We start from the raw sequence: 15849 nt of genomic DNA on the forward strand, positions 1-15849 counted from the left end.
ACCTGGAAAGTTAGATTTTTAAATTACATAATTTTCCCAGTAAGAACCCCAATAAGAGTTCTATACAAGCTAATGACATATCATGAGCCTCAAACGTGTTTGTTTCCTAATTTTTATGTAAACCTTGTGCAAGCAAAAGACTGCTGGAAAACAGACCAATCTCAACATAACACTGAGTGTAACATTACAGTCAAGACATACACCCCAACATTAAATTAATAACAATGTTGTTACAATGTTTAAAACTAAGCTGTGACTGCTGAGTTAGCGCTATGTTACCGATAAGTAAAACTAAGCTGTGACTGCTGAGTTAGCACTATGCGCTAGTTAATGCTATATGCTAACATTTAGGCTGAAGTTCTACTATTGACGATACAATTATGTTTTGCACAAACACAAACTTACCACTAAGAAATGTCCATTTACAATCTGCAAACAATTGACTATTCCTCAAAATCTGCACCCTGCAAGTAAGCCTACAATGGCCCTTTATGGGCCCACTTAGGGCTAGTCTAAGGGCCCCGCGCAGGTTTGCTCATTGGCAAAACGTTGGCCCTTTAGCGCTGGCCCTGCGCAGGCAGCCCTCACTTAGCCCCCAGGAAGTCCTCATACAGAAAAATCCCCAGAGTTAAAGGGGACATATTATGAAAATTAGACTTTTTCCATGTTTAAGTGCTATAATTGTGTCACCAGTGCTTCTATCAACCTAGAAAATGTTAAAAAGATCAACCCAATAACTTAGTTTTGGTAAACCATTTTCTGCAAGCATGTGAAAAATAGGTCATTGTAATTTGGCCCTTATTGTGATGTCAGAATAAGGTAATACCGCCCCCTTTATCTGCACTATCCAACCACAGCACAACCATTTAGTATGGAGAGAAAGAGAGAGATAAAATATTTCACAGCACAATTGAGTTTCAATTGCAACAAACCACCACCATTGTGATCAGTGGTTGCACTTCATCCGCTCATTTGCATTTAAAATGACACACCCAAAACGGCACACTTTTGCTCAGACCTATTTTAGACTTAGTTTTCATCTTAAAAAAAATCTCATAATATGTCCCCTTTAAATGAACACTGCTGAATGTATATACTGTCCCATCTTACAGAGTGTTAAAAAGCAACAATGAAGCAGAACTAAAAGCTTTGTTATCCTCTTTCTCAGCATCTCTGTCTGATATCTAAAATTGCATTTCACATCTTGTAGAGTCATTTTCTTAACTTATGTTAAGATGTTGGCTGTTTCATTTAAAGTCACCATAATTGTGATCAGTGGTTGTTTTAATTGGACTTTGACTCTTGACCATTGGCTTGTTAGGGTTTTCTAACTGCTTTATCTATATGTGTTTAAAACACATGTTATAGCAAAGAAAAGGCAATTGTAGTTGAATATTGATGGTTGATACATAAACATTGTCAAACATAATCATTTAATGAACAGATTTATTAATATAGTTTTCCCCCTCATCAGAAGCATAATTTTCTGTTAATAATGAAATACTTCAGTGTAAGGTCCAGAACTCTCATAGCAGTTTATCATTCTGAAGGATTTTGATAGTTTGCACCTAAACATTAACCGCTGCACAACGTAGATGCACAGACATCAAGAATCAAAGTATGAATCTCAACAATGGTGACAAAGAAAATGGTAAAAAAAGGTCATTGTTTATTCATGCCGCAGTGCATTCTGGGAGTTCTGGATGAGATTTGTAATTTGTTGATACCCAGCATGCATTGCGGCATGAAGCTTTTCGTTTTATTGTCACCATCATTGTGATTCATACTCTGATTCTTGATATTTGTGTGTCTACATTGTAGAGCAGTTAATTTTAAGTGTCAGTGTTTCAAAATTCTTCAGAAAGACAAACTGCTAAGAGAGAGCTCAATCTCATACTATAGTATCACATTGTCAGAGAAAGATCCTTCTGTTAGGTGTGCAAACAATAAATTAATACATAAGTTTTTATATGATGATGTTCAGACTTTATTTACTGAACTGACCACCACCAAAGAATCGCATGCTGCCATAACAAACATGTTTTAAACACACAAAGTTATAGCAATCAAAAGACTGAACAAGGCAAGCGTCAAGAGTCAAGTTTAACTAAATCAAACACTGATCACAATAATGGTGACTTTAAATGAAACAAAATCTCAACCTAAAGTAAGAAAATGACTCTACAAGTAAGATGTAAAATGCAATTTTAGGTTTCAGACAGAGATGGTGAGAGAGAGGATAACAGCGGTTTTAATTCTGCTTCATTGTTACTTTTTAACACTCTGTAAGATGGGACAATATATACATCCAGCAGTGTTCATTTAACTCTGGGGATTTTTCTGTATGAGGGCTTCCTGGCGGCTAAGTGAGGGCTGCCCATGCAGGGCCAGCGCTAAGGGGCCAACGTTTTGCCAATGAGCAAACCTGTGCGGGGCCCTTAGGCTATGCCCATACAGGCCCATCGTAAGCTTACTTGCAGGGCATGTTCATCTGCTACAGACTTAAACATAAGGGCCCAGGTGCATAAAGCACCTTAAGTGTAATTTTCCCTTAAGTTGTTTCCTTTAAACTTAATGGTGTTGCAGAAAAACCCTTAAGTTTTTTCTGTTGCGTCTCCATGGCAACAATAGTATTTTATAACAACAAACCGGGGTCGCTGTCATGAAACACTTAACGATTACCCTTACCTAAGAGAACCGTTTAAGGGATTATATGCAAAACTCTTTAATTATTATCTTAGAGTAGTTAAGGGGAATTTACCCCTTAAGTGTAATACTTAAGGGAAAAACTTAAGGTGCTTTATGCAACCGGGCCAAGATCTGTTTACACACACAGAGCTACTGAAGGAGCTGCTCTGAGAAACAGCCAATCAGAGCAGAGCTCAACATTATTATTCATGACCCTTCCAAATTAGGTAATAATAGACCAATTTAAAGGTATAGCGGAAGATTTTCCCGAATTATTTAAAAGAACCGCCCCTCCGTATTTTTTAAAAAAATGCACACGAAACTCTCTACCTCCTCCCGAGAGGGAACGCCTGTTAAACGCGTGCACGAGACAGAGAGAGAGAGAGAGAGAGAGAGAGAGCATGCAGTAGTTCTTCTATTCGCTCTGTTTAAAAGTTGCTGTCGGCATGTTTACCGTGTCTGTGCGGTTCGTGACTCGTGCCAGGGCTAGCATTGCTAATCATAACTTACATCAACTTTACTAGCAGTGATTTTAAATGGATTTCTCCAAATAGCATGACAAAATGTACCTTTCCTGTAGAAATTTCGTGTGGAAAGCCCAACCTGTCCTATTAGCTCACGCCAGCGGCCAGCGTGTCTCCCATAAACACTCTGGTCTTGTTTCTTTCTTTATAGTCCTTTCTCTTCTTGTCATACAATTCGTAGACTTTTTCTCTTGCGACCCTCAGACATTTTGAAAAAAAAAACACAGCTAGAACGCGAGCTTCAATGGTTGAAACCGTAGCACAACACACATACACGTGAAAGTGCGCATGTGCAGAAAGCGAACCGAGAGGCGAGCACGTACGACGGTTATACGTCAACATATAATTAGAATGATTGACATCTGGGATGACCAATAACAGAGGTGATCCACCCGGAAAACGAAAATCTCCGCTATACCTTTAATCTAAAGACAAATTGTAGGGTGTGTATAATTTTGGCACTAAATAAAGTTACATACCTTCTATGAAAGGGGTTCTCAAAGTTTACAATTAAAGGTTCACATCTGAATTCTCATTATTTTCATAGATCCGGAACAACTGGTTAGTTGATAATTTATGTAAATCACAAATAAAGTAAATTCAAATTGTAACAAAGCGTATTTTGCATTTCAAGTACATTCATAACAACAAGTGAAACACAAGAAGTATGCCAAAAGTAACAAAGTGCAAAGATGCCTAATGAGAGAAAAGGCACTGTTTGTCTTTCATTAGATACATAAACCGTGGCAAAAAAATATGTGATTGTTAGACGGAGACACTGACGTAAATGTTCAGTAGTCAAGTTGCTGCGATATGAGTTCTGTACAACATTCATTGCTGGGAATGCATCTTCATACCGATAAGTCGCTGTTTCACTGCGAATCAAACGTTGTATATAGTACACATTTTACATAGCACCATAGCTCAGTGTCGTTTATGATACACTTTAGCTATTATTTAAACAGAGTTAATCTACTTCTTATTTATTTATCTTGTTATCAGAAATAAACTACCCCAAAAGGTCTCTGTTGTTATTGATTCTTTGCAGACGTTCACCAGAAGTTATGTTGGTTCTACAAAAGCCGCTTCTGATGTTGTTGCTAAAACTGTCTATAGGGGTTCCCCGATAACAACGGCACACAACGCCGGCACATTCCTTTAAAACTTCCAGCAGCAGAGCCTGTATAGATGCGTGCTTTTACTGTTAATTTTGACTGACCTGGGATGTATCCCAGTAAGCCAAGTATGTGACTTACCCAGTTAAATTTTAGATTAAGCAAGCCGATAATCCCTGCTTTTAGTTGCAAAAACGTAACTTTCCGAGGTAACTTTTGGGTTATGTAAGTAACTGGGTTATGTAGGCAACAACGGCATCTCTATCTCCACCGACTCTCCTCCTCTCTTCTCCTCTGGATCTTTTCCTCTCGTCTCCACTGGATCTTCTCTTCTGGAAACTGAAAGAAACAAAAATGAGAGATCAAATCAAAAGTTATTCAGAGAGGAAGCAGCAGTGATAAACATCTTTAAATGAAGGATGATCTCAGTCAATAATTCTGGTGTTTTGGAGCAACTTGTTGGATTATAATGCTATGATGTTTTGTTTAAAAGCTCTCAATGTCTCATGATATAACATCAATGATATAATCAAGCAGTAAATGGTTTGAAAATGTGTCATAAACTAAAAGCTGTTAGTCATTTATAAGCGAAGAGTATAAAAACAAAAGAGGTCAAGAGCTCAAAACATCATCTAAAAGTCAAATAGCCAATAGCATAGAAAAAAAGAGCTAATAATTTATTATGTGACTGGATGTAAATAAAATGATTGAGTTACTCACATGTGGCAGATTTCCCCTCAATCAGTGGTTCTGTCTCTTTTTCCTCTATAAAAGAAGGACATTGAAAGAAAAACAGAAACACAAAACAATCATTACTTTATTTCTATCAGATTTTTTATTCTTCTTTATAAACACAGATCTCATAATAAACTTCTTTTCATGATCTTAACTTCTTAAAGGTGCAGTGTGTACATTTTAGCAGCATCTAGTGGTGAGGTTGCAAATTGCAACCAATGGCTCAATCCACTGCTCACCCCTCACTTTTTAAACACATAGAGAAGCTACAGTAGCCGCCACCGGTAAAACATGTCATCATCGGAGACAACTTAGTAAAAAAAGTTTGTCCATTAAGGGCTTCTGTAGAAACATGGCGGCACAAAATGGCGACCTCCATATCTTGTGTATGTAGATAAAAACGTCTCATTTTAAGGTAATAAAAACATAATGGTTCATTATAAAAAGGTCTTTATACACCCCTGATAATATAGTTTTGTATATTATTTTGCATTTCTGTCAAGAGATCCTTCTAAAAATTACACACTGCACCTTTAAACTGCCTCTCAGAATATACATTATATCTCAACTCAAAATACTCAAGTATAGTTTTTTTAATAATTATTTTTTTGGGCCATTTTTGCCTTTTTATTGATAGACAGTAGTTTTTGAGAGACGACAGGAAAGTAGAGGGTGGAGAGAGGGGTATGGGATCGGCAAAGGACCTCGAGCCGGGATTCGAACTCAGGTCGCCAGAAGTGCGTTTGCACCATATGTCGAAGCGCTACACCATCGGCTCCGACTCAAGTATAGTTTTTACAGACTGGGTCACATATTAAAAATTTTTTTTTGTCAAAATTGTGCTACTGTTTCTCACATATTAAGACATTTGTATCCATTTATAATTGAGCTATGGTTAGATGAATAGTGTAGATACCTGTCTATTATAGACAGATGATAATAATTTCAGGGGTCTTCAACGTTTTCAACCCCCTTTTGTGAAAATCATAAAAAATGCAACTTTTTTTCAATACACTGTCGGGGAAAGAGTTAAAGATATAGATAGTAGTAAGCAGTAAGGTGCAAGAAGCTTCTGTATTGTATTAGGCACAACACAAAGTGGAGTAAAGTACAACTATTGACCAATCAGAATCAAGGAGTGAAACTAGGGGTTGTGCACACCAAAGCTTTTAAACGCGTCTGAAAACGCCAGTTTTTAAACGCGTCCGATTGCCAGTTTTTTTTCCAGCTGAGCACCAGCTTTCTTCAGCCGAGCGCTTTGGTAGCTGTGATACTTGAGCTAAATAAATAAAATCATCATTACACTGAAAGATTTTAGTTACTCACCTCTGACAGACACATTGAATCTCCTGTATGATGTTTCTCCATCTCTGATGATCTTCAGTGTATAAACTCCAGTGTGTTCCTGTGTGAAGTCTTTGATGTTGAGATCTCCAGTCTGAGGATTCAGCTCCAGTTTATCTCTGAATATATTATCATCACCATCATATGTACTGAAAATATTGTCTGCAGGATTGATTTCAGCTATGAGAGTTTCATTAAATCTCCACTCGATCTTCTCAACTCTCTGTATGTCAGTAATTTCAGTTTTTAGATCAGCAGATTCTCCCTCATCCACTTTCAGTTCTTCTCTTTCACCTTTAACAGCAGCAGACAGAAGCAGAAAGACAGAAATTAATTATTAATTATTATAAACATTAGCTCATATTCTCATTAAAGAATTTCTGTTTATTAACCCTTATATGTCCCTTTGGGTCAAAATGACCCCCAAGCCACTTTTCTTTATTTAAAAAAAAGCTTTCCTTCATCTCATCTCAGTGGTAAGATTTTGTGACTTTTCTGTCAAAATTCAAATAAAAAACTGGGCTTGATTTGTTCGTCCTGAGGATGTGTAAAAAGTTTGAACCCAACAGAAAATGAATGGGAAATGCAAAAAATCCTTTTTTTATTTGTCAAAAAAAATCAATGCATCCGGAATAAATAAATAAGTTGGTTACACACACATTAACGTCCTTCAGTAATGCCAATACTGAACAACTGATGTCCCTAGCAATAATTTCATCAAGTTGCTATAAAAAAATATACTAGTCAACATTTGAAGTGGATCAAAAAAGTTTATCAAACTTGTCCTAAGACAAGAACAGGTATTAGTGATCGGTTTTATGTAATTTTTTTATTAAAGGTTTTGATCCACTTCAAATGTTGACTAGTGTAGATTAACTCATTCACCACCAGCCTTTTTGAGAAAAGTTGCCCACCTGCATTTTTGTGATTTGAACAAAAGTTTCACAAAATTCCTTGCAGGAAAAATTCTCTTCTATAAATACGTAAACATGCAAATTATATCAAATTAAAGAACACACCCTCTGCTTTCAAACAAACAATAAACAAACAAAATGGGGAAAAAACGTTTCATTATATATTTACTTTTTCCACTTAATTTAACCACTGAAATATGGATATTTCTCTTCAAAAATACAACATTTTGAGCAAAAAGCTTAAAAAATTGGGTTTTTGTAAATGAATTTATGTTAGAGATCAGACTTAGAATGACTATCAAACATAAAGGCATTTAAAATCAATCATTAAATCTTTTTAACTTCCGTTTTTGATAAATTAGGTTTCCATCCAGTGGATAAAAGCAGTATTACACTTTCAATTTGAAATTCGTCCAGAAAGGCATATTTATTAGTTAAATATTAACTCATAATTGACGAGATAACTCGACGAGATAACTCGTCAATGGCGGTGAATGAGTTAAAAGTTAATTTTAAGTGGGAAAAATATAAAGAAATATAAGTATAATATATAATAGTATACATAAACATCACCATCATCATCAGCAGCAGCAGCACCACCACCACCACCACCAAGAGGTTCCTCATTCATCTGGTCTTCCTCATCGTCTCTGTTCTCATTTTTGAAATATAAATATTAACCCAACAGAAAAAAAGTCCATGACAAACTTAGATCTGATGTAACACATTAACATATTTTATTAAACAAATATGAAACACTGTGATTAAAAATGTTAATGTGAACTTAAGCACAAAACAGTATGTGTGCACATACATGTATAATTAGGAGAAAGGTTTTTCTATTACACTTGGATTCCTGTGTTTGTATTTTCAGTGTTTTGATGTAGTTTTCATCATTCAAAAAATATTAAAGTTAGATTCATAGTTTTTACACAATCAACACACATCTCTCTGATACAAATGAACACTTAAAGGAATAGTATGTAGGATTGTGGCCAAAACTGGTATTGCAATCACAAACCTTGTGGCTAAAACTGGTACTGCAATCATACAACTAGTGGCCAATACGCAAAATGACAACATAAACATCAGTTGAGGGCTGCAACTCCACTTTTTAAATGACAATATCCTTGCCAGACCACTGATGTCAGTGATATAAATATTTGAAATGAAAATTATTTTTTAATGTCTAGTGACATATCAGGGCAATTTTATGATTAATTGATATCAATTTCTTACATACTGTTCCTTTAAAGTTGCGCGGCCCTGTAGAAATTTGTAAAGTAGTTGCGTTACAATTAACCCTGCGTTAGTTTGTGCCCCGCTCTCTCCTACACTATTACTTTAATACAAACTCAAAATTACCAAAAGCATCTGTGTGTGTTAATACATTAACTACAAAACAATTATGCAGTAAAATATATGATATTACTGTAAAGTAATTTCAAATGACGGCTCTAATGTAAATGTATTTACAGTGCTGTTCTTCAGTCTAAATCAGTATAATGATACGTTAAATTATGAATAAAAACCCAAACAAACAAAATACACAACACATAAACAAACATTTCTACATCTTTAAATTCAATCTGTACTGTAGCACAATAAAGATTATTATATTAATATTGTATTAGCTTAAGATGTTTCTTACACAGTAGTCCTAGAACGACGTTTGTAAAAAATGACAGCGACCGCAAGAGCGACAGCAAGCAGCAGCAGCAGCACAACACAGATTGCAACTAATCTTGATCTTGAACCAGGAGACTGATCTTGTTCGAGAGAAATAGAGATGGTCTATAAATATTTGTATAGATTTTTTCTTCAATATTTTTATATTATTCATTTTGTTCTTCTGTATTTATGTATAATTTTATCTATTTTTATAGTATAATGAATGAAGCAAAAACAAAACTGAACATGGAGGTAATCAATGTTTGTTTTTTGTAATTAATTTATATCTTTCGCTACCACACATATATCTAAATTCTTTATTTGTTGAAATTAAATATATTTCAATTAAACCAAATTTACTTGACATATTGTTTCTTACAATTCAAAATTGTGTTATTGTAATGTTTTATCTAAATTAAGATGAAACTTTAATAAAAGGATTTTTTATATTGAAGCAATCTACTCACCTTTGACTTTGACACTGAATGATCTGTGTATAGTATATATGTGACTGCCGACAGTGATATCTACTTCATAAGATCCAAAGTCTTCAGGTCTGATGTTTGTGATGATGAGATTTCCAGTCTGAAGATTTACATACAGTCTGTCTCTGAGTCTCTCATGAACATCAGCATGTGAGACTTCTATTTCAGCTACAAGAGAGTTGTTGTGTTGAATCCTCCACATCATCTTCTCATCTCCTGGTTTCTTGATAACATTATTGTGTAGAATGACAGAATCTCCCACAATCACAGTCTTCACTTTATCTGTATCACCAGACACATCTGAAGAACAAACAGAAAGAGTTAAACTCAGAAAAGACAAATTACAGAAGTCACATTCAATATTAAAATGAAGCAGTCAGGACTGAATGAAGATTTTAAGTCTAAACATTCAAAGTCAAAAACAGTAAAATATACAAAAAACAAAAAGTGTTTGTTTTAAAGGAGTCACATGACCCGAATTCATGTTTTCCTTTGTTTTTAGAGTGTTACATTCCAACATGTGCATATAGATGATCTGTGTATTTGATCTCACCTATCCAACCACGGCATTGCCATTTAGTGCAGAGAAGCCCATTTGCATTTTAAAGGACACACCCAAAAATGGCACACATTTTGCTCACACCTACAAAAGTGGCAATTGTAACATGCTATAATAAATAATCTATATGGTATTTTTAACTAAAATTACACATGCGTACTCTGAGGACACCAACGATTTATTTTACATCTTTAAAAAAGTCTTGTAAGTGTCCTCTTTAAAGGGACATTCCACTTTTTTTGAAAATATGCAAATTTTCCACCTCCCCTATTTAAACATTTGATTTTTACCATTTTGGAATCCATTCAGCTGATCCATTTAGCTTAGCACAGTCCATTGAATCTGATTAGACCATTAGCATTGCGCTAAAAATATCCAGAGAGTTTCAATATTTTTGCTATTTAAAAACTTGACTCTTCTGTATTTACATCGTGTACTAGACCGATGGAAAATTAAAAGTTGCGATTTTCTAGGCAGATGTATCTAGGAACTATACTCTCATTCTGGCGTAATAATCAAGGACTTGCTGATGTAACATTGCTGCAGCAGACGTAGTGATATGAGCAGTGCCCGAAAATAGTCCCCTGCCATTGAAAGTTACTAAGGGGACTATTTTCGGGCAGTGCGTAATATCACTACGCCTGCTGCAGCCATGTTACGGCAGCAAAGTCCTTGATTATTACGCCAGATTGAGATTATAGTTCATCTGTCTAGAAAATTACTACTTTTAATTTTCTGTCGGTCTTCTTAGTACACGATGTAACTACAGAAGAGTCAAGTTTTAAATAGGAAAAATATCGAAACTCTTTGGTTATTTTTAGCATGATGCTAATGGTCTACTCAGATTCAATGGATTTTGCTAACCTATGCTAAAAGTGCTAGCGTCAGACCCGGAGATCAGCTGAATGGATTCCAAAACGGTAAAAATCTAATGTTTAACTCTAGGGGAGCTGGAAAATTAGCATTTTTTTTTTCAAAAAAAGTGGAATGTCCCTTTAATTAAAAATTTACAAATATTTCTTACTTCATACTGTACATTTTATGAAGAGTGCTGGATAATGATGCATATTTTATAATTATTCAAATAAAGCTTCTTATACTCACTAAAGATGAATGTCTTTGTTGTAGTCGCCTTGTTGGTGATCTCTAGTTTATAAAGTCCAGTGTGTTGAGTTGTGATGTTTGTGATGGTGAGATCTCCAGTCTGATTGTTCATCTTCAGTCTGCTACTGAATCTCCCATCAAGAACATCATCATATATTTTGAGTAAATTGGCATCCCCGTTGATTCTAGCTATAAGATCCCAATGGTCTCCAAACCGCCACTCAATCAGATGATCTCTCTGTGTGTTAGTATTGGTGTGTAAAGTAACAGAATCTCCCTCATACACTAACACTGATTCACCTGTTACAACACCTGCAAATACAAACAAGAGAGTCAAAGATTAAACGCACATCTATAACACTGTTAATTTAGATCATTTATATCTTTACTAGTAAAGTCTCCTGTAGTCTACACATTAAGACTTGGACAATTCATATGTGCGCTTATTACTATATCATTACAGTAAAATGTCACCAGAATAGTGTGTGTCATACCCCCTGCTAATGTACAACCCAAATACAGGTCTCTGCGGAACAAAAAAAGGGGATGTTTCTTATTTTTTCTTTTGCGTTTTCTCTTGATCAATGATTTATGTATCCTACAAAAAATAAAAATAAAGAAATAAAAAAGAATACAGCATGTCACCTTTTCTGAGTGCCTGTGAGTGCAGACGTATGGAACATTTTCTTTACGAATATGCCTAAAGGAAACGTGTGACATAATTTTAAATTGCTAAAAGGGAAGGCAACTACATATCAATAACGTAATTCAGTCAGTCAAATAAATATGTAAAGGGATACTAACTATTTATTATGCCAAAATAACAAAAAAGAATGAGTATTCGGCATTATCTATTCAAAAACTATGAAGTAATCTGGAAACATTCATGAACCATTTTATACCATGCCATTACAGTATTATGTTGTTGCGCCTCAGAATATGTAAATAACACAGAAAACAAGCAATAGTACGGAAGCCGAGAGAGGACATGCACTATTATTATTTTTGCTTGCTTGTTTTCTCATGATCACGACTTAATTTCTCGTGATCTCGACATAACAAAAGTTGTATTCTTGTGATAGATTCTTACTCGATAGAACGTGTTGTTTTGTTTGTAAACAGCAAAAGCACATTTTGCTAAATTAGCATGGATGAACAAAATAGATTTACTTGGATCAGAGATTCACTCAAGCTGAAATAGATTTTACAGTTGTGAATTTAGGGACCGTCCTTAAGTTACTTAATAATATACATGTTTCTGCTTTTAACAGCATTTAAATGGAATGACTGAAAGTCAACAAACAGTCACAAAACCAACATGTTTATGTGGTTGTCAGCTATAATGCACATTTTTTTGATTTTTGATATTTATTTAAATAAACTGTTAAATACTATTGAAGATAGAAACGTGTACAGTATTAATTTAGCAATGGTCCCTAAATTCACGAACATCACCGTCCAACGTTATTAACTACTTTTTTAAACAACCTTTGTTATCTTGAGATAATGAGAAATTAAGTCGTGATCATGAGAAAACAAGCAAGCAAAAATAATACTAGATGGCCTCTCTCTGCTTCCGTACAACAGAGAGCGAGAGGACTATAGCTGAGTCCCAATTCGCCTACTTATACTACGACCTAAAAGTATGTACTGTTTTTGTGAGGAAAACGTATATACTTTTGAGTGTGTAGCAAGAGAGTATGCACATTCTGGGACATACTTCGATGACGTCATGCAACATGAACGAAAACTTGGTTGCTACGCACACCACGACTGTTAACAATATTTCATTCATTCTTATAACTTATGTCCAATATAATTTATTTACTATTCCCGTCTTTTTTTCTTTCTTTCTCATCGTTTTTTTTCACAATACATTTTACAATGTGTTCTACCAAGTTGAGGAGTGAAGCAGAGCGTCATTAGAACCAAACACATAACGCAGGTCGTTTGGGAGGCGGCTGGATCTGACGTTCATGTCAATGTGTGTAACAAAGCTACTTATTTTAAAGTCAAAATATTTAAAGTTTATAATATAACTATTGTTTAACGTATTTTATACTTAATTTTATATAGTAGTCAACATTTGAAGTGGATCAAAAACATTCATCAAATTTGTCCTAAAACAAGAACGGGCATTGGATATTGGTTTTAAGAAAACTTTAAGGAAAGGTTTTGATCCAGTTCAAATGTTGACTAGTGTACTTATGTGTATAACTCAAAAATACCCAAATGAAAATGAACCATGCTCTTACTATAGTAAAAGTGTAGTAACCATGTTTCTTTCATTGGACTAATAAAGTTAACATTTCTACAGCCACAGTATTACTACAATACACAAGAGGGTCAGTGTGGTTAAGCTCCTCCCTCCCGCACGCAATGGGTTGTGGGCAATATTAGCCGTTAGAGAATGGCCCTGTCCCAAATGGCACACTCTGGACTTGTGGTCCTCCTTAGAGTCCACACTTTGACGACATCATGATGTCCAGACTTTAGGGACCCTTGATGCGAGTCCACGTGGGTGCACCGGAGTCGTATTTTGGGACAGACGAGCGTCACACCGGAAATGGGTAGAGAAGTTGCCCGTCAGTGTGAACTCCTCCCTTCCGTCGTCTGATTGGTCTGATTGCTCTTTCGCAAGGACTTCTGGGTTGGTAAAGTGCGCGAAGCCTGCTGCTGAAGACCGCATCATGGGGGCAAAGGAGGCGCTGATGAGCACACTTCAAAGCGTAAAATTTACAGATGGGACACCCTACGGACTCGTAGACTACTCGTAGACTAAGCGAGAACGCACAATTTAAGGCCACGAGACCGAAAGTCCACATGAAGTGCGCCATTTGGGACAGGGCCTGTGGATTGATCTGCACTTCGAATTCTAACCGGAAATAGTAGACCCCCCTTCTTCAAATCTTACCCTGGAGGTCCGGAGCACTGCATATTTTAGCTCCAACCCTGATCAAACACACCTGTGCAAGCTAATCAAGGTCTTCATGATCACTAGAAAATCACAGGTGGGTAAGTTTGATTAGGGTGTAAGTGGCCACTAGAGGTCACTAAGTTCATGCTTCCATTGAATGTCAATCATATTACCGGGTTGAGACTGCAACCCCGGAATCTGAATAGCGACTGATCGTTTCTCTGCTTGTGTTTTCTTGCCTGTGTCTGGGGGACTTGGATATGCCTTTTTGATTATAAAGTCAGCGATTGTTGCAAGCAGCATTATATTGAGGATTTGCAGTTGCACCCCTTGGTGAGCGGAATGAGGTGTGTAGTTTGTGTTATGTTTATCAAACTTTTATTTATATCATTGTCTGTTTTGCAAGCTGTTCGCGTGGTCTGAACGCATCATGTGTTAACAATGTTTATATTTTGTACCTTTTTATTTCTATGTCTTGAATGTAATTTGATGTGAAAAATACTGTGATAAGCTTATAAGTATAAAAAACAATGTTATAATCAGGTTTATGTGACCTGCTATTTGTGTTTACTTTTAGTTTTCACGGTGCTTGAAGAAGATTGAAAATAAATGATTAACGTTACACCCGTTAGAGACTCTCTGCTTGTTATCGGGAAACCAGGGGGCAGCTACAGTGAAAACTCAGCCGCTGAGCCATCCATCCATGCCATCTTCGTTCAGCTGATATGTGATCGGCTAACGCTACACGTGCGAGTGTGTGGATTCCATGGCTGCAGCGAGAGGCCTTCATCGACTAAGCTGGTAAACTCGACTTGAGACATCAATATAGAAGTCAGTGCCACAAACGGAATTACAAGCTCAGTTAATTCATATGGGACTTTGCACATTTTAAGAAAATAAAGAAAGGCAATATCCAAATTACTTTAAGAGGATTTTGACTGTGCTACAAGGTACTGTAAATGCTAGACCAGTAAGACAAAGTACAAAGTCTAATGGCACAATTGTTTCACTTCTCCTGAAAGACTTTAACCCCTTAATTTTGACATCTTTGAGAAATAAATTGTCTGTTTGCAAATTGTCAGCAGTACCCTGCAAGTAAGCCTACAATGGCCCTTTATGGGCCCACTTAGGGCTAGTCTAAGGGCCCCGCGCAGGTTTGCTCATTGGCGGGGCGTTGGCCCTTTGGCGCTGGCCCTGCGCAGGCAGCCCTCACTTAGCCCCCAGGAAGCCCTCATACAGAAAAATCCCCAGAGTTAAATAAACACTGCTGGATGTATATACTGTCCCATCTTACAGAGTGTTAAAAAGTAACAATGAAGCAGAATTAAAAGCTCTGTTGTCCTCTTTCTCAGCATCTCTGTCTGAAATAGAGTTGCATTTTGCATCTTGCTTGTGGAGTCATTTTCTTAACTTATGTTGAGATGTTGGCTGTTTCATTTAAAGTCACCATAGTTGTGATCGGTGGTTGTTTTGGTTGGACTTTGGCTCTTGACCGTTGGCTTGTTGGTGTTTTCTAACTGCTATATCTAAGTGTGTTTAAAACACATGTTATAGCAAAGAAAAGGCAATTGTAGTTGAATATTGCTGGTTGATACATAAACATTGTCAAACATAATCATTTAATGAACAGATTTACTAATATAGTTTTCCCCCCTCATCAGAAGCATAATTTTCTGTTAATAATGAAATACAACAGTGTAAGGTCCAGAACTCTCACAGCAGTTTGTCATTCTGAAGGACCTTGATAGTTTGCACACAAACATTGGCCGCTGAACAGTGTGGATGCACGGACG

General features: G+C 36.2%; 1 protein-coding gene across 3 annotated transcripts in view; it reads right to left on the reverse strand.

The window, feature by feature from the left end:
- Window positions 1–2821: 2821 nt before the first annotated feature.
- LOC129452792 (uncharacterized) overlaps window positions 2822–15849 on the reverse strand; it is a 77426-nt gene continuing 64398 nt past the window's right edge. For 2 of the 3 annotated variants that reach the window (XM_073861942.1, XM_073861941.1), the window contains exons 2-8: window positions 11140–11451; window positions 9459–9776; window positions 8972–9089; window positions 7894–7970; window positions 6389–6700; window positions 5048–5092; window positions 2822–4666 (exon numbers count right to left, since the gene is read on the reverse strand). In XM_073861942.1, the coding sequence (XP_073718043.1) occupies window positions 4566–4666; window positions 5048–5092; window positions 6389–6700; window positions 7894–7970; window positions 8972–9089; window positions 9459–9776; window positions 11140–11451 (1283 nt within the window). In that variant the 3' untranslated portion in view covers window positions 2822–4565. The remainder of the gene's footprint in view (window positions 4667–5047; window positions 5093–6388; window positions 6701–7893; window positions 7971–8971; window positions 9090–9458; window positions 9777–11139; window positions 11452–15849) is intronic. The other variant, XM_073861940.1, reaches the window with a different exon arrangement.

The sequence above is a fragment of the Misgurnus anguillicaudatus genome, chromosome 23 (assembly GCF_027580225.2).
Source record: "Misgurnus anguillicaudatus chromosome 23, ASM2758022v2, whole genome shotgun sequence".
In the NCBI taxonomy this organism is placed as follows: Eukaryota; Metazoa; Chordata; class Actinopteri; order Cypriniformes; family Cobitidae; genus Misgurnus; species Misgurnus anguillicaudatus.